The sequence below is a fragment of the Bacillus rossius genome, chromosome 1 (genome assembly GCF_032445375.1).
Source record: "Bacillus rossius redtenbacheri isolate Brsri chromosome 1, Brsri_v3, whole genome shotgun sequence".
NCBI classification, from domain to species: Eukaryota; Metazoa; Arthropoda; class Insecta; order Phasmatodea; family Bacillidae; genus Bacillus; species Bacillus rossius.
In genome coordinates, this window is record NC_086330.1 from 346,874,519 (window position 1) to 346,897,958 (window position 23,440).

Consider the following 23,440-nt stretch of genomic DNA (forward strand, 5'->3'; position numbering starts at 1 on the left):
GCCGCGAGTGCGGAAGAAGAAGAAAGGCGTCGGAAGAAAACTGGGATACCAAAGGCCGGAATCCGGTGTTGAATTTGCTGCACCTGTACCGTAACCCAGGGGCGCAACAACTGAATTTCCAAAGGGGCGATATACCTTTTTATAAAAAATCATCGATCCCCCCTATTGAAGAGGGTGGTCCGGGGGTCCTCCCCGGGAAAATTTGTATTTCAAGGTGGAAAATGGTGCTATTTGAGCAGTTTTATTATCTAAAAACTGATTACAAAGCACTTTCTTTGCCCCCGTTTGCCCCCACTTCAAGGTTGCGCCCCTGCCGTAACCGTATTTCTAGTGCACGGTAGGACACGGCCAGTCCCTTATTTTTAAGGCAACGGATTTTGGCGTCCTATCCTTTGCAGGTATGTTGATCAAATTCCGCGCATGCGCAGAGCTCACATTTTTTTTTTTGTTGTTTTCGTCTGGATGGCGGACCCGAGCCAGTATTTTATTTCATTTTTTTTACATAAAAACTAACTACAAATAAAAAAGGTTCAAGTCCTTGAATGGATTGTGAAATACATTTCAATTTATACTTTAAATTTCTGTTGCAATCCAATCTCTGGAGGTCGTTCACATGTGTCTTTGTTTGCAAGTAAATATCTGATGGTTTGAGATTGTTCGGTAACTTTATATTGTGTATATCTTGACATTTGTTGTTGTTTGAGCTTGGACATATCTAAGTATATTTGGGCTATTTTTCTTGCTTGTGTGTGCTGCGTTGCGGAAGAATTTCTCATAGCAAGCTGTGCTCCAGACACCGGAGAAAACAAAAGACAGTCTACTCAAGAGTGCCGCCTAAGCACAGGTCGGTGCTAGGCGCTGCTTCAATTTTATCGAATAAGTTTGTTGGAAGTTTTCGTTCCCGTTGTCACGGAACAGAGATGAAGTGGCTATAAGTCGGTCGCGCATTCCAGATGAAATCCGCGTTCGGGTCTTCATTTGTTTCCCTGCATCGCTCCAGGCCTTTGCTGTGATGTTTTCTTTCTGTGGTCAAGTGGCTGACTCCTCTGCCAATATCACTTCCTTGTTCTGCGAGGTTGTGTGATACCGTCTCTAATGAGCTGCTGGCGATGACGAGAATGTAAAACAATAATAGAATCTGAACGACTTGTCAGAATTCGACGGGGTTGGTTTTGCCCGCTAGATATTTTCATTACGGAGATATGAACGTACATAAATAGCAAACTTTTTTTCATAGAATAAGGGTCTGAAACAAAACAAAATTATAAAAAAATGTGCGTGGAGTCCACTCGCGACAGAAGTGAAACTTCTTGCTCATTAGGTATACATAGAGATAAATTATTATTTATTGAACAAGAAATAATAATTCAGCATAGTTATAATGTGGGCATGATCTCAAATAAAAATGCCCTTTTCTGCGCCCTGTACTTTTGCAACCGTTCACTGGCACTTTTTGGCAGTTTATTTACACGATGCCTGTGATAATACCTCTTATTAGCTACCGTCTTTTAATTATTTATAGGCATGATTTTAAATCAGGATCTCCAGCTGAATAAAGTGAAAGAACAATCGAATATAAATTAAACTTATAAAGTCTGTCTTACAAGTCTATAGCCCTTATGACATTTCAAATCACGCTGTTCACATACCAAAAATTAACCTTTTAAGTCTATAATTTTTTACATTTTCAATCACAGTATTCACTTAAAAATGAATGATGCTTATAAAGTTAATTGCGCAAATCAATAACTCTTTCCTACACGAATAAATAAATTGTAGATACTTTAGATAAAATAAAATCAATATGTTAGCTTCAATTGTTAGCCGTTACGAAAACTGAGTAGACAAACAAAAGCAGCGTTACAAAAATTACGTAGCATCATTGCTGCGTCATTTATATCTCTCACCTCTACGTGCTCAGCATGCTGTGTGCCGTTACAACTGGCAACTGGCCAGTTGTAATGGCTAGAGACCTGCAAAATTCGCGGATTCATTTCGTGATATGATACAATTCAAATAATTATACCTTAGCCCTGCTTCTGCAATTGGTTCACTGTTAATCTGGAGTGATGAGGGCCAATTAGAGACCTTCGCTCAAAGAAGTGTCGAATCACAGACTCTCGGTCGGGACGACTCACAAGTCAGCAGCCAATGAACAGGTGGCATTTGCCTGAGTGTGTAGAGTGTAGTAGAGTCTATCCTGGAGGTCATAGAATCCGCGAATTTTGCAGGTCTCTAGTAATGGCATATAGCATTCTACGCACGTACCTAATCTCCCCCTCCCTAACTTCCCATTCGACCGCTAGTGCATGCGTCGAGTTATGGAAAAATTTGCAACATTCCTGTGAAGGCGGTTTGTGTGCAGGGACAGCTGTCATGACGCCTGTAACAACAAGCTACACAGGAAGTGACTCATGTTGAGATCGATGACGTAACAGTCTGAAACCCTTTGTTGCTGACGTAAGTTTTTGAATACATAAATTCCTGTGATCGAGCCGTTACGAGGGTCTGCTTATGCTCTTTCGCAAAAACAAATATTTATTACGTTGGAATATTATTACACAGGATGGTAATAAAAAGCTATAAATTACAATTAACATTTCGAAATTTTGTCATTCTTTGTGTGAACTGCACAGAAGAGTTGTAAGTTATGCAAAGCAAAGTTACGAAAAGTGTATTTTTTAATCTTTAATGCAATATGTTCTTTTTCTGTAGTAATAACTTTATTATTCGCTAAGTAAACGGTAAAATCATCAATAATTTTACTAGAAAGTCCTGTTTTTAAACCCGAGACTTGTATATGACATTATGCGTTTCTGCCACTGCAGCTAAATTTTACGGATTTTTTTTTTGCTGGATATTTTTGGACAGCTTCTTTTAAAGTGAATAATTCAGGTCTCTCGAGAAATCATGTAAATTGATCAAACTCGAACCCGTAAACAATTTATCTACAGGATGAGTCACAAGTCTCCATACAAATGGTGAACGTGGTGATTAATGTACGGGTTACATGATGGTGGTACCACTTTCAGCCAAAAGAATAATGTCAATCTGTGCTTCCTTCGTTAGTGGCATATCTTTTCAAATGGTTCACCTTCTTGAGAAATAAAAATAAATGTCAACGATTGGAAAAATACGCTGTTTCATTGACCTCTAGTATGGCCTCCACAATCCTCTACGTACTCAGGAAAATGCCACCTGCTCATTGGCTACTGACTTTTGAGACCTGGTGTCTGTGTTGCTTGTGATTCGATACATCTCACGTTGAGGGTTTTTCATTAGCTCAGAGTCCTTCTAGCCAAATGTGGTCTAATAACAGAAGCAGGAAAAATGCAAACGTGTTTGGCTTCTAGCCTGTCACGAAATGAATCAGCGAATTTTTTTACGGTGTCTGCTCATAACTAACACATAGGGGCATGCAGATTTCGCGAAAAGATTTCGAGACTATCTGTACGTTAAAACACTGTAGTATCGTCTGTGTCTCGTGATTGGGCGAGTTTCTCCCAGATACATATCGATTGTAAAAACACCAATCACGGAAATTCAGTGCGAAAGAAAACGCGTCCTGAATGGCTCCGCCAAATAAGGCAACGACTTCTCTCGCAGACGGCCGAAAATCACAAGGAAAAAACCATGGGTGCGGGTATACATTGTTGCAGTCTAATAGGCGTTCAGATCTTTTCGCGAAAAATGCCTGCCCCTACTAACACATTATTAGAGAGCGAAAAAATTCGCGGGTTCAGAGACCTCCAGGATAGACTCCACCATATTATGCACCCTCGAGCAGATGCTACATGTTCGTTGGCTGCTGACTTGTCAGTCGTCTCGACTGGGTAACCTGTGATTCGGTACTTCTATGATTGAGGGTCTCGAATTGGCCCCTCAGTCCTCCAGATTAACAGCGCACCAGTTTGCAGAAGCGGCACAAAGGTATAGTTATTTGAATTTTAGCATTTCACGTACATGAATCCGCGAATTATTCCGGTCTCTACTTACCATGTGTGTAAAAATCACGGGTAGAAACTGGTGTCTGCTCCAATTCAATCGCACAGTGTGACGCCGACCCGAGAGAGAGATGAATGGTGGACGGCCCTGCACCCAAGACGTTGACGTTGTCGTCGTTGTTGATGTTGCAGCGAGCTGCTCGTCCCGGGTCGACGACGAATTCCCCCTGCTGACGCGCAGGAAGGCCATCACGCACAGGCGCGGCGCCGTCAAGCACCAGAAGGTGCACGAGGTCAAGGGCCACAAGTTCGTGGCCAAGTTCTTCCGCCAGCCCACGTTCTGCGCCTTCTGCAAGGACTTCCTCTGGTCAGCCCCCCTCCGCGTCGTCGCCCGGGCGGCTCCCCTCCGCCCGCGACTGGCCCGCGGGGATCAGCGTCACGTTTCCAATCCGAGTCTTTCAGTGTTCGCCAGGGACGTGTGACATCTAAACCTCGGTAGCGAGCGTATTCACGTCTTCTCACGTGGCAAAATACTCTTTGAAATACGAAACTCGGACGCGAAATGTAACGTATAATTCCGAGCGTGATAAATGTACGCAAAATTGTGTTTTCAACCACAGTTCTTGACGCGAATCACGCGTGGTTTCAACCCCCGCCACTAGATTTCGTTGTCGAAGCAGCCACATCGACTATCGAAACATTACATTTGCAGGCCGAAATTTTAAACTATTTAACGAAACGGTACCGATAAACGAGAAAAATAAGTCTTGGAAAAATATCTTGGAAAAAAAAATACTAAACTCCGTCTTTGGAGATGAATTTTGACAAAGAATTTAATCGAAATTCTGCTCACATTGTTAAAAATCATTAAAAATATAATTCTATAATTTTTTCCTTTGGTCGCAGCACCGTTACGCATTCCTTCCATTCACAAAATCACTCCTACCGAGAGTTAAGATGTTACACGTCAAAATGAAATTCGACGTGTAGTCTCTCGCCTGAGGCAGGGTCTACATGGATGGAATGGGGCCGACTCATAGGAGCCGGCTAACACTAATAGGACCCGAGTCACAGACCTGTCGTTCCGGCCAGCCTGAGATGTTGCACGAAGTATAAAGAAAAAAATTGGTGGGAAAAAACGGGAGCTCCCCAAGAATACCAACATGCCACGGCAACGCCTGGCACGTTTCCCCACTTGCGAGACATCTTGGCCAGACCTCGCCGGGAATCGAATCCGGATCGCCTTGGTGAGAGGCGAGTGTTTTAACCACTCAACCACCGCGCCTCCTACATTTTCAATAATCTATGCCAGTAAATCAGTATCGTGACTGACTTGACCGACAGTTAACGCACAGCCTAAACCGGTGGACCTAGAGATTTGAAATTTGGAGAAAATATATTCTTGAACACTCTAAGGGTGCACTAAAGAGGAGTATTTTAAAGTTCCATTCGTAAAAGGGTGAAAAAGGGCATTTTTAAGTTACGATGATGACTTTTGTTAATAAAATAACATATATTTCGTTTTTTAAATGATTCATGGAATAACAACTTTGATTTAATTCAATTTCTTGTCATTGCAGTTTTGAACTGTTGGTCATAGAAAAATTTCTAGAACGAAAAATAAGAAATAAGAATGAAAACATAAACCCGCAGAGAACAAGCCAAAATCAGTTACGTCAAACAGATAAACCAAACGATGTACCTAAACAGGTATTATGTACAAAACAACGACAACACAGACGAACACATTCAACTTAAACATCAGACACAACAAGAATTCCGTGGAAGGAATTTAGTCATAACAAATAATACGAGGGATGTCTGTAAAGTAAGTACCGTGAGAAAAATAAAATAAACTCGTGAGAAAATTTTTTGACGTGACAACGTCTAATAAATCGATAAACGCCAGCTGCACGCACGAAAAAGTATCCCGTTACGCACATTGTCTCGTTTCGCTATGTCCCGTTACGCTCTCTCTTCCACTCGATTCGAACAACCATCGATTTGACTTTTTCGAGGCACATTAAACTTGAAACACTCCCATTCGTTTCCTACTTTTCCTATCGTCGTCCTATCCTTAACAGAATAACACAGATTGGAAGAAGTTAAATAGCAAACATGTATAAAAGTTATAGTTAAAATAATCTCCTCGTTAAAGTAATAAACATATTTGAATTAATGAGTGCAAATAAAAGTAAATTTATCAATTAAATTGTAGATTTCATTCCACTCATTCTTTGTATCCATTCAAAATAATGATAATTCAATAAAAATGATTCAATTTTATTCATAACAGTATGCAATCATTTCATCAATGTTTTGTTATGACGTTGTCACGATAAAATATCGTCCGTAAACCGACTTTACAGACAACCAATTTTTTTATTGACAGTTTTAATTTACTACGTATGTACTTCACAATTTTCTATAGTCTACTTTCAGTTTCAAGCACTTTCCGTAACGCTGCACTAGTTTCTTTAACTCCTCTGCATAGAAGTTCGCCGCCTGCGAACGGAACGGACGCCTTGGCCATAGGCATCATGGACTTCAAATACGCAATGCGTGTAGTCTAAGTACAGGCGCTCAGTAAACATCTCCGGAAAACGTTTAGGGCTTTTAGACGATGATCTCCGTACTAAAGTCGAGAAAATATAGCTACCGTTTTTGAAATAAAAAAGACGACATTATGGATGACTCAATGAAAAGTGGTTCAACAATTACTTCAAAAATTATAAAATTACGATTGTCAAGTGGTTTAATTTCCAGGACACCCTCGTAACAGCACAGATGAACACAATAGGCTAACAACGCGGTGTTGTAGTTGTTTTGTCCATAATATCTGTTTATCTTCATCGTTGTGTTAGAATATTTGCTGCGTTGTCCAGGTTTTATGTCTGCCTTCATTTATTGTTGTTTAAATTTTATCGTCATAGCCTACTGTGTTCGTCTGTACTGTTATTATTTTTTCTGACTAAATTCCTTCCACGGAATTCTTGTTGTGTCTGATATTTAAGTTTGAATGTGTTCGTCAGTGCTTTCGTCGCTGTGTTATCCATAATACCTGTTTAGGTACATCGTTGGGTCCATCTGTTTGACATAGCTTATTTAGGCTTTTTCTCTGTGGGTTTATGTTTTAATTTTTATTTCTGAATTTGCGTTTTTGAATTTTTTCTTGACAAACACTGCAAAACTGCAATAGCTTATGTTCAAGACATTGTATTAAATCAACATTTATTTCATTATTTTTGAACATTCGTCTCCTAAGGGGGACAAGGTGGTTTTGGGACTTTTAAAGATTCACATTTGTGGTCGAAATTTCCCATGGGAAAGACTGTTACATTGTTGATGCTTCCTTCATCTCTATGGCAACGGCTTTTGCATTGTTTATGCATTATTCGTCTCCATGGCAACGACTGTTGATTGCTGATTTTTCCTTGTGTCCATGGCAACGGCTATTGCATTGTTAGTGCATTCTTCATCCCCGTTAATATTTAGCGTTGGCGTTAAATATAAAAACTTCCCGTTTTTCAAGTAAATGTCCTACAGACTTAAAACTTTGCAGTGATGTTCCTTAAATTACATAACTGGGCAACGCCGGGTAATTCAGCTAGTTTTGTTATAATCTCAATTTTAAGTTATTTATCCAAATTTCTGGAATGACAGAAGCTCTTATACCTAGTTATAGCCCAATGTTTACTAACAGGTTACGGCGTCTAACCGCTGGAATAAAGTAACTGATTTTTTTTCACGGGAAAAATACAATTTTCTTAATAATTAGGCACCCCAGTCTGCGAATGTTTTAAGCAAGTGCCCAAATCTATGTACCATTCCATGTGTAAAAATAAGTGATTGGAAAGGTGTGCTGCAAACGAGAGCATTAAATTAAAAAAATAAGAAAAAAAGATGGTGGGGCCTAATTTCCCTTTAAATAAGTTATAAATAAAGGGTATCACTAGTGGTTGTTAAAGAAATTCACGAAATGTTCTTTTTTTTTAAAAAAAAACGAACCATATTAATCCTTTAAAGAAATACCCTTTTCAAACCGAATTAAAAATGTGATCAGAAGTCATATTATCATTGCAAGAATAACTATAAGTTTATAGTAGAATCATAATACTAGTTAATTACCTTTACATGTGGCTGCTACAAGTTATAATGCTAACAAGTTATAGAGTGTATGCAATCTTCTTTATGTTAATAATTAAATTCAAAATGAGAAAGACCCGATTCCCCTCCTTACCTATCTGGATAGCTATACCAATATGTATATTTATATTTATGTATATTTATTTATATATATTGAATAAATTCTAACGACAGTATTACTTTCTGATGTGATGATAACATGTTTTAACAGTACTCACTTCTTGCTGGAATTTTTTCCAGCTAGTTAATTTCAAGCAAATAAACAATTTATTCTGGTCTTAGCCTTTACTCAGATACCTATTTTTGCCAACCAATTCATAACCAGATATAAAGGACACCCCTAAGTCTCCATGCTGCAAAAAAAAAAAAACCAAAGTGTTTGCGTTATCCCCGGTGCAAAAGTGTCGAAAACTGTTGCGGCTGTGTCTGCAAGGCCTGAGGTACGAGTGTGATCGACGGCATCTGTTTCCACGCCTTACTGATTCAACTCAAGTATTCTCTAGTTCATCCATATACACAGACTTGGGCGCTTTTGATTTTTTATTCTAGAAGCTATTGGTGACATCGCATTAGGCCCGGGGATTAAGCCTCTATCACACGATGGAAGTTTCCTCGGAAGGTCTTCCACGACAGCAGGCATGGATGTTTCTGTGGAACAATCAGCAGAGCGCTGGCCGTTTTCACAAAGTTTTTTTGAAATCGGTCGTGTTAGAATTCCTGTGGAAGGTTTCGTAGATGGTGAGAATTTTTACCAATCATGATGAAGTTGTAGTGTCCCCCTTGTGTTGAAAATGGTGATTTATTTTGGAGGGATTGAAGTTATCTTGATTATTGATTTGAAACTTTGTGAACACGTGGTCTGTTTGAAGCAAGGCTTGGCTAGCAGTTTTGCTGGAAGCTTCCAGTGGGGCCTGTATGGATCCTTCCACCGTGTGATACAGGCTTTAGATGGGGACGGCTTATAAGCTAATTCTAAAATCAACCACCGCCGAGTCTAGACTCGAACCTGCGACCCTAATTGAGAATTCAGGTATGTTGACACCGGAAACACGTAGTTCTGGGTCAGGTTAGTTTTTTTTTAAATTTATTTTAACTGTACCAATAAAATAAAAATATTTTTAAACTCTTTATCTACATTAAAGTTATAAATATATTAGAATGCAGTGTCTCAGTTTTCAATCACCATGTTTCATTATTGAATAACAAGGAATGAAGGTGTTTTAATTATTTGTTATGATTAAATATTTTCACAATCACAAGTAACTTAATTTATTACATGTCTTTACTTTACATGCAGATTATTCCTTATGTAAACGTAAAGATTTTCTATAACGTTTATGTATCAAGGCCAAGATTCTCAATAATGTAAGACACTTAAATTAATATTATAATTTTTTGTGCTACTAATATGTTTATAAATTTCAATTAATTAAATTATTTAAAATTATTTCAGCATGAATTAATTCCAACTAGATAAACAGCCAGACATCTTTCAAAAGGCCATCCAAAATTTAGAATGCTCTATACGTCCCGGCTAAAGTGAATATTTTAGAATCTACTTCTGACACTCATTCTTAGCATCAACTGTAGAAATACAACTTACATATAGCCTTTTTTATACCTGTTGCAACTGACAACATATCTGCTCAAGAATGTATATATTTAAATTCTTAACTGAGATAGCCTATATGTTGATACAATAGTTAAAATGTGTTGTGATATCCAGATTACCTTAAATACACTATTTTTGTGTGAGGCCTACCCAAAGGCAAAACCTATAAGATTCTGTGTTTTTTTTCTACAGAATAAATTAAACGAAAATAATATTTTTATTTTATTCATTTGTACATATAACGCTTTCTGATATTAACATTTTATTGATCAAACTTAACACTATAGTGTTAACGTAACGCGGGAAGCTATACAAAATATTATCATGTTAAAAACGACCTTTATTAACACATTGAGTAATTTTTTTATTTATTACTAATAATTTGTTTTTGATTTTTTACAGGGGATTTGGAAAGCAAGGTTATCAATGTCAGTGTGAGTATAATTTTTTGTCAATTTACTTGAAAGAAAAATAGCGAAGTTTCTATTATCTTTGCATCCATAATGTGGCAATAAATTACTGATAATGATTTTAAGTAAATAAATAATATTATCTGTTAAGTAAGTTTTAAGTTTGGCACTCAATAAATATATTTTGGAAAGTTATAGTTAAAATATACACAATTACTTAAATTTTTGTTTTTCTATACACGGGCAATTTGCTTGTATTGAAGTACAGCTTTGACCTCATTTCACAATTCTGAACAATGACTGACTAGAAAAATAAACTCTACAACTCAGCAAAGTGATAATTATTGTTAATAAACTTTATATTTAAGACAATAAATAAAATATCTTAATCACAAAGGAATGTTGAAAACAAAAGTATAATCTTTTTGAACGTATACAATTTTTGATGGAATTAATATTTTTTATAAGAATTTTTAATTATGTGATGTTTGGCTAAGAGAGTGTCAACCACTATTTTCTATGTTTTGAGTTAATTTACCATATTAAAAGCACTTCATTTCATATAAATTAAATCTGTAAAAATTGTGTTTAGTGCCTCATTTGATCCAAATAAAAAGAAGTTCAAATAATGCCGAAAATATATTATTTTTGTTCATAAACATTTTTACTGCAATTAGTATTTTGGACATATTTCAAAATATGTGATTAGAGCTTTAGTTAAAGTTTCTCGGTTACAGATTATCAAAACTGATTCTATTGAAAATACTGTTTAAAACAATTAAAAACCAATTTTCCTTTTAATTGGTAGATTAGAATAGTTAAAGTAACTTTTTGTGTTAAAAGGGAGTGAATGGTTCAAAACTTAAAAAAAAATCCTTTATTGTTTTTCTGATTTTAAATTATGATGATTGACGTTGGCAGTGAAATTTTTTTTATTTAATGCATGGTTTGTAAATTATTAAGTACTAATTGATTTTTTAGGGCTTAAGTAACTGCTGATGTTTGCAAACAAATTTTGGTCAAATATGCAGAAGTCAACTAAAATACTTAAATCATATTTTATGAAACTAAGTAAATGTTTCGAATCCACAATAAACATTGAATGTTATTCTGATATAAAATCGCGTTTATAAACTTTTTTGTTTTATAGCATTTTTTTTTGGATATACAGTTTGTGAGTTAGTGCGCGATTGGAAGTTTAGGACTAATTAAGTAAATAACCAGTGTTTATTAACAAATTTTAACAAATAACACAAAAATAAAAATATATGAAAAATATTAGATATGAAATTTCATGGAAAACGGTTAAGCGGGAAATTAATGAGGTTTGGGGGGGGGGGGAGTAAACGTATATGTACATAAACATCATAATATACACATAAACATACACACACGGAAGGTGATCTCATTAGCATTTTATTTTCCTTCGTGAAAAAAAACTAAAGAATAGCTGGCAAATTATATCACAGGACAAAAACGTCTAGTAGAGAACACAACACAATTAGTGGCGATTTTCACTCTATCATTGAATTTTAGTGGTTTTTCGAGAAAAATGCACTGACACACTGTAAATTATATAAATAAAGATAATTGTGAAGTAGTGCTGGATAGCAGGGGAGGAAAGTTGTTAATAATGTTCAAGTATAAATAATTATTAAAATATTAAAATAATTACAGGCATCGATTTAATAGTTTTTACCACAGTGTAAGTACGAAAAACTCATATTTCGAAGATTTCAGACATTAATTAATGATTTCATAAAATTTAATGCGTTTCAAAACAAAGGTTACGTACGAAGAGTTGATACCAAACGGTATATTCTATGTCATTCAATAAGTAACGAGACAAATCGATGTAGCTCAAAAGGGTTTAATTAATCAATAAGAAACTTTCAAGAATTTAAGTTGGCATACATGTATTGAATTCTAATCAGCTATTCGATAAAATTTTGTAAACATATCCTATAAATCAGTCAGTTCAAGATGTCAAGTCCGATTGAGAATAGCACAGCGGAAGAACAACGTGACATGATTAGATTTTTAGTGGCGAAAGGTGTTTAAGGTAATGATATTCATGCAAGGGATGTTAAAAGTGTATAGCAACAAATTTTTCATACCGTTCGAACATTTACAAGTGGGTATAACAATTTAAAAGTGGCCGCAAAAGTATCGGTGATGAGCAGCGAAGTGGCCGACCAGGTGGCTACTTCTTCCCTTGAATCTCGCATTGACGCGATAATCTGAGACACCAGACGAACCACTGGTAAAAGTTTAGCAGCAAAAAGTGTCTGCAAGTGTTGGAACTGTCCATAACATCACCCAAAATAAAGTGCGATGCAAGAAAACCTGCGCGAGATGGGTGCCGAGACAACTTACAGACACACACAAAAAAAGAGCTTTAAAAAAATAATTGTAATGTGCGATGAGACATGGATTCACTATTGCGATCTTGAGTCGAAGAGACAAAACGTTCAGTGGAAGCACACAAGTTCTCCAACGCGGAAATAATTAAAGACCCAGACATCTGCTGGTAAAGTGATGCTTACACTTTACTGGGACTCACGAAGCCCCTTTTTATGCGATTTTCTTGGAGACCAATGAATAATCAACAGTCAATTTTACACTGATTTCTGAAAACAAAGTAAAGCCTGCAATTTGCACCAAAAGTCGTGGACTTTTAAAAAAAAAAAAAAAGAAGTGTGATTTTGCTTCACAACGATGCACGACCGCATACAGATAACGTAAGAATTCATTCAAAAACTGGGCTGGGAGATTTTTTCCACGCCCTCCTTACAGTCCAGATCTCCCCCCATCTGACTTTCATGTGTTTGGTCCCCTTAAGAGGCTCTACGCGGCAAAAAAAAAAAATTGACTCCAACGTAGAAGTTAAAATTCAGATGAAAATGTGAGTCTGAAAGTAGCCAAACGTATTCTATGCCAGGGGCATAAGCAATTTAAGGAAACGAGGGGACATGTGTGTAAATGGTGAGGACGATTACTTTGAAAACAGCCAAAATTTTGTTTCGTTTAATAAACCGTATTTAAACTACGTCAATTTGTCTTGTTACTTATTGAATGTTCGAAATGAGTTTGTGCTTTTTGTTGGTTGCGATGTCAATTGTAGGATTGAAATGTAAATTGACCTTTTGACTTTATTAAAACCATTAAATAAAACCATTTCAGTGGATAGAATAATTTATAAACTACCAAGTCTAGACATGTTATATATCATATTTAATTTATGAGTAGAAAGACAAAATTACACAAGCAAAATAAATTTGTAAACTACCCTTCTTGAACGGAAAAAATAGTGAAGCCTTGTCTAGTTTCTTCATTTTATATGTTCTTACTGTTCCCGCCGATTAGCTCAGATTAACTGTATTGTTTTCAGAGTTGAAAATGGGAAACATCGGAAATATTTATTGCCACTGCATTGATATCAACTAAAAATATTAACCGATTTGGCGACCACCAAATGAAAGATGCCCTTTTTGTAAGGTGTTGAGACAGTGGAGATAACCGATCTGCTGCTAACTTGCACTCTTGAACACTTGAACATACGTGCACGGTAATCGACTGGAGAGGTGTGGGGGGTGGTTGTGGTAGTCGTAGCTGTGGTTGGCTGACATGTTGGCTGTGCTGTCTGTTGCAGCTTGTCAGACGGCCGTGCACAAGAAGTGCCACGACAAGTTCCTGGGCAAGTGTCCTGGGTCAGGCCGGGAGTCGGAGAGCACCATTGTGAGTTACAATGATTTTCGGTTACAAAAGACCTTAAGTAGTTGGGTCAAATATTGGTTCTCAGTAAATATCCGATTTCGTGCCCTTCCACGCTGTTACAAATCTTCTCCTTGAACCTACGAAGGAAAATTGGCCTTTCAAAATTATTAATGAATCTTCATCAAAAGGTTTGACAAACTTTAAACATGAACGCCCAAGAATCATCATAGAGATAACAAAACCATAAAATACTTGCTAAGCCAGGCGGTGGCTACGTCTAATGATTACATAGAAACCGGTTAAAGCATTTTTACCTTTAGATAATGGCCTGCGCCATGTTGGTTAGACGCCCGAAACATTGGATTTAAGTGTAGTGATTGCATTGAAAAAATCAGTTTTCAATAACATTTTGTTATAAAGAAGTGACGTGTTTAACGTAGGAGATTCTAATTAATACTTACCATCGTCAGACGTGGTTAAGCACCATTTACTGAATGTTTTGCGCAAAACAATATGGCGAAGGCGAGGTGAATACAACACTACTGTCTTGGCAGTTCGTAAATCCATGTGCTAAGTATTCCTTCCACATGAATTTTTATTTTGTTTACAACAAAAAAACATACTTAGGGAGTCAAAATACAACGTAGTTCAAACGAAGCTTCACATATCTTGACCTACGCATAAAGTGACTTCTGGTTGAAAATTCAGTAAATTTAATGCAACTTCTAACAGCGCATTTGGAATACTTTGTAGTCGCTTCAAGATTTTTTGAAGCAAAGTGCCACTGATAAGCAATAGATTCAAACATTTCAAAAATTTAAATAGTTATATTGGGTTACAGCATTCTGTGACTGGCGGGGTGAATTTGTCCCATCCGTCAAGAAAGTTGAAGAAATTTTAAGTGTTCTTTAACTGGCAACACATCTTCATACATGATCTAGAAAGCTACAACTAATTGGATTACATCCTTTTGTAAACCAACACAAGAAAACAAAATTTTCACCTTTCTTGACCGTTTGCTTTGCGATGCCTCTCTTAAAAATTAACACCTTTTATACGGACGGTCATTTAGAATCTGATTTAATATTCCACGGGCTCTAAACATGTCTCTTTATCCTTCATATAAGCGTGTCAGCTTAATAATTTCCCGCTTTTTTTTTGGTACGAAAACCCTCAGTTATCTAGATTACTAGAGCTATCGAAAATTTGTACAATTTAATTATTTTTTTAGAGGTGAGCAGTTTACTCAGTGTAATATATTACGAGCAAGACATTCCGAGTACAAGTAGTAGTTATAAATGTTTTGAAAATAATTAGGTAGGTATACCGTGTTTCAACAGAAATACAAAATAAGACACAAGAAAACATACACAGAGATACATAAACACTCTAAAAATTATTAAGAATAAACATTATTAAAATATATTATAATTCATTTTTCAGGTTTATTTATAATGCGTGGAAAAAAATAACTGTACAAAACTCTTAGCTACTTTAAAACCCTTAAAATAATACCAATAAGATAATTTACTTATTGGACTACAAAGAAATACCGCTAGTATACCAGCACTTATAATAGATTTCAGATAAGATTAAAATTAACACTTGGTGGCCGCTTTCACAGTTCACCTTTCAGTACGAAAATCTAAAAAAGCACCACTAAAATAATATATTTAGTCTTATGACTAAAGAGTTTACTTAAAAAATACATAAAATACACTCCATCTTACAGTCGAAGAAAACCACATGTAAATGGCGTAAAATCAATAAAACTAATAAAAAAGACATTTAATACAATTTACAAAAAAAAAAAAAAGGTTTTACGAAATCTGACATCCAAATAAATGGTTTAAAGCGTTTAGGTTTTGTTCGGACACGTATTAAACAGCCAAATTGTTCGTATAAATAAAAATATGCGCAGGAAAATATTTAATTAAAATGGTTTTTAAATCACACAATCAAAGTGGATATAGTGGAAAAACGTTACAGAAATAAATAAATTTACTTGAAAATACGTTCTTTATAATATTTAAGGTGATCACAAAAAACGTTAATTTAGACAATAAAGTACTTGAAAGTGGGTTTAGGCAGCACTTTTCCATTCCTACATATATGTAGCCGACATTAGCAATCAGAAATATATGACTTCTTATTTGAAATATTAAAATGCTAGTGAATATGTCTCGCGAGTACTAAAATAGTGTCAAAAGGCTTAAAGCTTGGTTTGGTAAAATAATTTATCAAGAGACTTCAGTAACTAGATAATTTCTTCTACTACTGATACGTGCAAATTATTGACTTATCATTCACTTAAAACTAAATTTCTTTTAACGCTAAACATCTTAGACGTCAGTTCTGTTTCTAGTTACTTGAAGAAATTATCTACAAAACTATGAATTATAACTGAAGCTATTTAAGTCATTCTGAAATTTTATGTTAGTAAAGTTATGCGTAAATATACGTGTAGATATAGGTTGAGAATATGTCTCAAATGGGAACATCTCACACACACACACACACACATATATTTAAACATAAAGTAAATCAAATTAAAAATTCTACATATAACTACGCTAAATAATTTCTTTGTAATTTGGAAATAGTGCCATGCTTGAAACAAGTGCGGGCTGTCTATCCGAATTTTAAATATGTTCGCCAAATTGCATACACACGCGAGTAATCTACCAGTAAAGTGGAATTTAATCTTAAACCACACCAATCGAAGTATTTTTCACATGCAAAAGGGGAGAAAGGAGTAAAGTGAATTCGAGCCGATATTTATTTCCTGAAAATATATTAACAAGATGTATTTCACTTGCAACCTATCTCCAATCTGTTCCAAATGACAATGTAGAACGGAAAATCGTTTCACATTAAAACCCATTCTTGAATGAAAGGAAACGCATATTAAAAACTCAAAAATGTTAAGATTACAAGTTATTAAAACAGTTAGTTTTTTAAGTCTCATTACTAAATTATTTTCAAAACAATAATAATACTAACAAGTATCCTGCAAATAATAAAGCAATAGGTGAAGTGTGCACATTATGTCTACGCCCTTATTTTTGTGAGCATTCTTTAGCTTATATAGTTTTCCTTAAAAAAGACAGGTTTTACTTAAGCTGAAATAAATATAAATTAGTACATTAAACTAGTACATTCAATGAAATGTCTTTAAATATTTTATGTATTATTGTAACATTGATTTTACATAATTGATTTTCTTCTTTAAGAAGCCAATATACATAGTTGCTTTTTTCTTAGTTATATACCTATGAGATAATATTATTAAAATTTAAATTAAGTTTTATACGCAAACGTATACGAAGGATATTCATAAATTATGGTCAATTTGGTCATTAAATATAATAAACTCGTGAAAAAAGTTTTTATTGATTGTTTTAGTTTACAGTATATCTATTTCATTTTTTCCACATAATCGCCTTTCAGTTCAAAAGCACATTCAGTAAAGCTGCATCAGTTTCGTCAACCCCTCTGCATAGAAGTTCGCCGCCTGGGAATTAAACCGCCAGGAAGCGCGGCTACTCGCAGTGCAGACGAGTGAAGCGGGAAGGCAGCAAAACAGGGGCATTACTCGGGGGCAGGTGAAGATCCTTTTGTACACAAAACTCGGATCATAACGCTCGTCCACACACGCCTAACTGTGCTTTCCTTGTAACCTGGGGTTGTCAGAGTAGCCATGCCTGCTAGGCGTGTGACTCGCGATGAGGCCATCGGTTTGTTCGTCGCGGGGCTTGGGATGCTACGATCAAATGCCCCTGTGAGTGGGGCTTCCCGCTTCACTTGTCTGCACTGTGGGTAGCCGCACTTCCCAGCGCATGACTCGCCTGCTCGCTTCGGCTAACCGAGACTGGCTGTTGTCGCTGCTGATTGCTGTTTGCTGGGCTGTCTTTGAAGATGTTGCCGTTTTGTGGGTGATCAAACTGACGACGAGGAACTCAAGACTGCCGTTGTCAGCGGTTTTATTCTCTGGCGGCAAACTTATAAGCAGAATGGTTAAATAAACTGGTGCGAAGTTACGAAAAAGGTTCTTTAAATGATTCATGCAATGGGAAAATTTTGATTTAATGCAGTTTTTTTTGGACAAACGCCATTGCAGTTTTTCACTGTTTATCATGGAAAATCCTAAAATAAAAAATAAAATTAATTAAATACAAAAAAATGGTTCAATATCAGTTTGTGCCTGATGACAGGAACATATGTATTCTGTGTTCGTCAGTGTTATCGTCGTTGTGTTGTCCATAGTAATTGTTTATCTTCATCGTTGTGTTTATATGTTTGCTGCGTTGTCCAGCTTTTTTGTCTGCCTGCATTTAATCTGTCTCGTCGTTGTTAGTCCACTGTGTTCGTCTGTGTTGTAATATTATTTTCTCCATGACTAAGTTCTTTCAACGGAATTTTTGTGCTGTCTGATATTCATATGTCGAACATGTTTTGTCCCTGCTGTAGTAGCTGTGTGGTCCATTTGGTTGTCGTGGGTTCCATTTGTCTGACATCAGCTAGTTAAGTCTTGCTTTCTGTGAATTTTTTATCTTCGTATTTATATTTTTTCCAGATTCGGAATTATTCCATGGCAACAGTGCAAAACTATAATGGCGTATGTAAAAAAAAACTGCAGTTACATAAAGTATTAGAACTGAACGGCGATTATGTGTAAAAATGAAGTAAGTATGCAGTAAACTAAAACTGTCAATAAAAACATTGTTTACGACTTTAGTTTTTTTTAATGACCAAACAGATCTTACTTTATAAACATCCCAAGATTATTTTGTTTGATATCCTATACATAATGCATAGAGTAAAACAAATAGTTTATGATATTCGTTTTGATGTTTTATTCACGCGGACACACATATATATTTTTCTTTGAGCTAAATAAATTTGCTTTAAATAATTTCACTATAAATGTCACTGCATCGCAAACCAAACTAATTTATTTTAACGCAGATATTTATTAGACTTTTATATTATAATCAAACATCTATTTTTCTAGGTTAATGTTTTATGTGTGTGTGTTAGAATCTTAGAGTACCTTCTCGTGTTGACTAATCCAACGCAATGATGTGTTGCTTTTAAATATAGCATTCATGGGGTCTGTTCTAACTAGGCGTCGCCAACTACACTAAACCTTAAGAACGATTATTATTTATAAACGCGAGAACATTAAGTATTTGGATGCTATTACAATATATAGAGATCTTTAAATGCTCGTCCTTACTCCTTAAAACATGTAATAGAATGAAATAATTAATTATTTATCTTATTTATCGCAGATTAAAAAAGATTCACGGTTAATGCTTATTAAATCATTTAGATTACGTTAGTTAGTCTCATTTTTTAATTGATAGCCCGCTTAAAAGTATTAAATTAGCGCATTGTCAAAAAAAATTATATAATATAAATAAAAATAACTAAAAATTAAAAATTACCAATCATTCAACATTTGTCAAGTCAATTATTTCCATAAAAAATGGTCACTTTGTTTTTTAGAGATGTTATTCTGGCAGATACATTCTCAAATCTTAGTGTGTTATTGCGCAAATATCTAAAGCGAAATTATCCATATGAGATAAAAAATTATTTTAGACAAGAGTTTTTCGGGTATAAAGAGAAAAGTTAATTTTATGAAAATGTTTCTTCCTTGATTCCCTCGGCTGGATTCCGCAGTCATTAATAACGCGAGGGCATGGGTCATGTTCCAGCAATCATTTAAGTTATTGCTATTTTTGCTATAGTAACTAGCCTATTCCTATTGGACATAAACTATTAACCATGGAGTTAGTAATTTTCAGGAGACGGCATGCAATGACGTAGATAAATTCATTTTTAACTCATCACCATTCTGTTCCGTCCAAAACATTGTGGAAGCGATGTTCGATAACGTCTGATGATAGTAAGTAGGTTTGAATTAGAATCTCAGTCTTTAAAAAAACAGTAACTTTGATGGATAAAAAGTCATTTAAAACTGTTTCCACAATGCAAACATTAAACTTAAGCTAATGTTTTGGGCATCTTACTAACATAGCGCAACAATTAACTGGAGGAAAAAAACGGCTTTACACACTTACCAGACGTGGCCACCCCTAGCTATTAACATTCTTTTAAAACTGAAATATACTACAGTTAAAGCAGTCCTTTAAACAATATATATATATAAGTTACTAGCTGTTTTTTCACCTGGCTTTACACGGACAGAGAAAGGTTTTCGGCATAGTAGTCTTTATAGACGTTTATCAATATAAAAAAATATATATCAAAATAAAGTAGTCAGGTTAAAAATATAACAAAGCCTATATAAATCTGGAAAAACTTTTAGCTTTATAACAGTATTTTTTTTTTTGAAATTGGTACCACAGTTTTTGAGTTTACTTTATTCAAACAAACTCACGCCCTCTATTTATAATATTCGTATAATCATTTATTTGTAAAATTGGCCACACATTCTTTATGCCAGTACTTTTGTAAATGCTAAATACTTTTAATAACTACTTTAGAAAATATTTTTATTAAAAATGTATGTTGTACATATTTTTAGGCAAGTTGGATTAAGAATAAGTATTTGTGTTCCATTTACGTTAAACTAAAAAAAATAAACTAGTTTCAGTGACTAATCGTTGATGAGTGCGATATGTTTCTTTAATTATTTGATACAGCAGATATAATTTACGTTGTATAATATAGAAGAGACTTCCACAGCATTATACATATTTAGGAACTTTTTTTAAAAAACTTAGTGTTGGTTCAGTAACACATTTTCGCCCTGCACTTTAAAAAATAAGTAGAAATAAACTTAAAATTTTAACTAGCAATAATTTTAGTGAGGAGGGTCGTATCACAACAAATTATTAAACGTGAGCTTGGTTTTGAAAATAACACAATATCTATTCAACAGTATTTTTTATCTGGGGTCGGATGTTATTTATTTACCATGATTAGAGACCGTTTTAAATTTGGTTAGAATTTACTTGCCATGCTATAAAACTTGGAAAAATAATCAACCCCAGCTTTGGAAATGATTATCGACAAAGAATTTTACTAAAATACTGCCCATCTTGTTAAAATTCATTAAACAATTAATACTATAAATTTTCCCTTTGGCTTCGTGAACTTTGGTTTGCGCCATCCGCCACAGATGACAGCACTGTGGTTACACATTTCCGTTCCATGCGACTTGTGTTCCAGTCACGAAATTACTCCTACAAAATTACATTCACCGAGAGCTAAGATGTTACACATAAAAATGTATGTTTACTTTATTTTATGAACGATATAGTTGAATTGGGTGTATTAGTAACTTTCTTATGTTTGTATCAATTTCACAGTTTCACGTCAGCGAATTTTGTTGGTTGGATAGTGATCTGCGTCACACGGTTATGCACAAAGACTTAAGGCGACTGGCTTGCCGGTATTTTGGTGGGCTCCGAACCACTTAATTACAGACTTGGTGTTCACACACAACCCTCGCCCAGCTTGGTAACGATCACGGGTTAGATAACCACGGGTAATATGGCCACACACACGAATGAATCAGTCTGTAAACCCTTTTTGTTATCATGGCATACCAAGTTTTGCATGTGTAACACCTTAGTTCTCAGTAGGAGTAATTCCGTGAATGGAACGGAAGTCTCGCGCGGAAAGCTAATGTGTATGTAACCACAGGGAACCAAAGATCACAAAACCCAACAAGGGGAACTTTATCGTATTAAATGGTTTGAATTATTTTGACAATATGTCGAAAATCAGGTTCAAAGCCGGGGTTTAGTATTTTTCAAGACCTCTTCACTGTTATCGGAGTTGTTTCTTTATATAGTTTTAAAATTTTGGTCTGCAAACTAAATTATTAAATAGTCGCATCAAAATCTGTAGTTGAAAACACAATTTGCATAGATTTATCACGCTCAGCATTATTTTAAAGAATTAAACGTTAAATTTTGTGCCTGATTTTTGTATTATAAGTGTATTGTCAACATGGGAACACATACATTTTCTCGTTACCGAGGTTACATGTTACAAATCTCTGGCGAGTACTGAAAGACTCGGTGACGTGTTTTTTTTTTAGGTAGCACTTTTAGTAAAACTTTTACGACATGAAATATTTTGTTTGTTTTTTCTTCCAACTTGTCAGAATGTAAACGTCTTTATATAATTGTGTTGAGTTTTATGCAGTTATGGCTAGAAACTGATTTCAAAAAATGTTCAGGTAAAGCTTGAATGTACTTCAATGAACTCGCTGACAACTAGACGCACAGTTTTGAAAAAAATATATATTAAAAAAATGTACGCCACGCATGTTAGAAGTGGAACTTCTCAGATAAGAGGGATAGGAAATTTGTAGGGTACACACATATTTTAAACACTTGTACAAGTGTGCAAGTGCACAAGAGAGTGTGCAAGTCCACAAGGGTACAAGTAAGCGAGTGTGCAAGAATGCAAGCAAGCCATCGAGTGCCACCGCTGCCACGAGCGTTTCCGACAAGTAATTTGATACATAAATTCGCGTTGCACTTTCCGTTAAGTAGTATATAATAGCCGGACCGAGGACTGGGTTCTGGGTGTGGAGCTGTGTGTCCGATCCGCCATATTGGATTGTGACGTCACGGCGACCATCTTGGAGGAGCGTAACGGGACACAGCGTAACGGGACAAGTTTGACCTTGACCTTTGACTCTCAAAATCGTCCAAAATTGGGCAAAATTTACCCAAAATTCCTCAAAAATCGCCAAAATTTCCATTTATGTGGAAAAAATTTCCGCCAAAAAATCTCAAAAAATTCCTCAAATTAAAAATTTCTCTTTTCGAGGGAAAAATTCCCGTTTCGAGGGAAAATTTCCCGTTTTTAGTCCTTAAAAATCCCGGCGGCTAGAAATGTCCATATGTAGGCTTAAGCATCCATGTCTACAGCCTCAGATAAGCCTCTGACGTCATCATGGAATATGCCATATTGGATGATGACGTCACCGTTGCAATTTCCGTTACGGCCGCCATCTTTAACTTTTTTATTTATTATCCGATTTTAATGAAATTTTTTTAAAAATTATAAAAAAATTCAATTGATAAAAATTTAATAAATTATTTATAAAAAAACATACTTTTACGACACGGAGTTCGGAGTCCTCGGTTCGAACCCGGTGAGGGCAAAAAAAATTAAAAATGGCGACCGATCCTTCTCCCGTGGTGACTTTTGGCAGACTGACTCCCACCACTTTTCTTAAAGCATATATATCGTCATCTAGTATGACGTCATGTCCGCCATCTTGTCTTTGATGCTGGAAGCCATCATCTTGTTATCGTCTGCTAGAGTGCGCTGACGCCATGTTAGTTGAATTCTCACCCGCTAGAGTGCAGTAATCATTTATTATTGATGTGTCACCCGCCATCTTGTCATTTGGCCGCCATCTTGGCATCATGTAATTAGTTAGCTAGGAATTAGGGAAAAATTCCAAAATTCATTAAATAAATCACTCATCATTTTACAGATTGATTCGACCAGTTTCAGTCCTTGGTTCGATACCCGATCGATGCAATAATGTTTAATTTTATGTAAAAAAATAATAATTTCAATATACCATGTTCAACATTTTTAAAGAGACT

The 23,440-nt window shown here is 35.5% G+C and overlaps 1 protein-coding gene across 2 annotated transcripts in view; it reads left to right on the forward strand.

The window, feature by feature from the left end:
• LOC134528181 (putative protein kinase C delta type homolog) overlaps positions 1–23,440 on the forward strand; it is a 152,110-nt gene that overhangs the window by 29,158 nt on the left and 99,512 nt on the right. For both annotated transcript variants that reach the window (XM_063361569.1, XM_063361570.1), the window contains exons 3-5: positions 4,137–4,311; positions 10,105–10,136; positions 13,765–13,850. In XM_063361569.1, the coding sequence (XP_063217639.1) occupies positions 4,137–4,311; positions 10,105–10,136; positions 13,765–13,850 (293 nt within the window). The remainder of the gene's footprint in view (positions 1–4,136; positions 4,312–10,104; positions 10,137–13,764; positions 13,851–23,440) is intronic.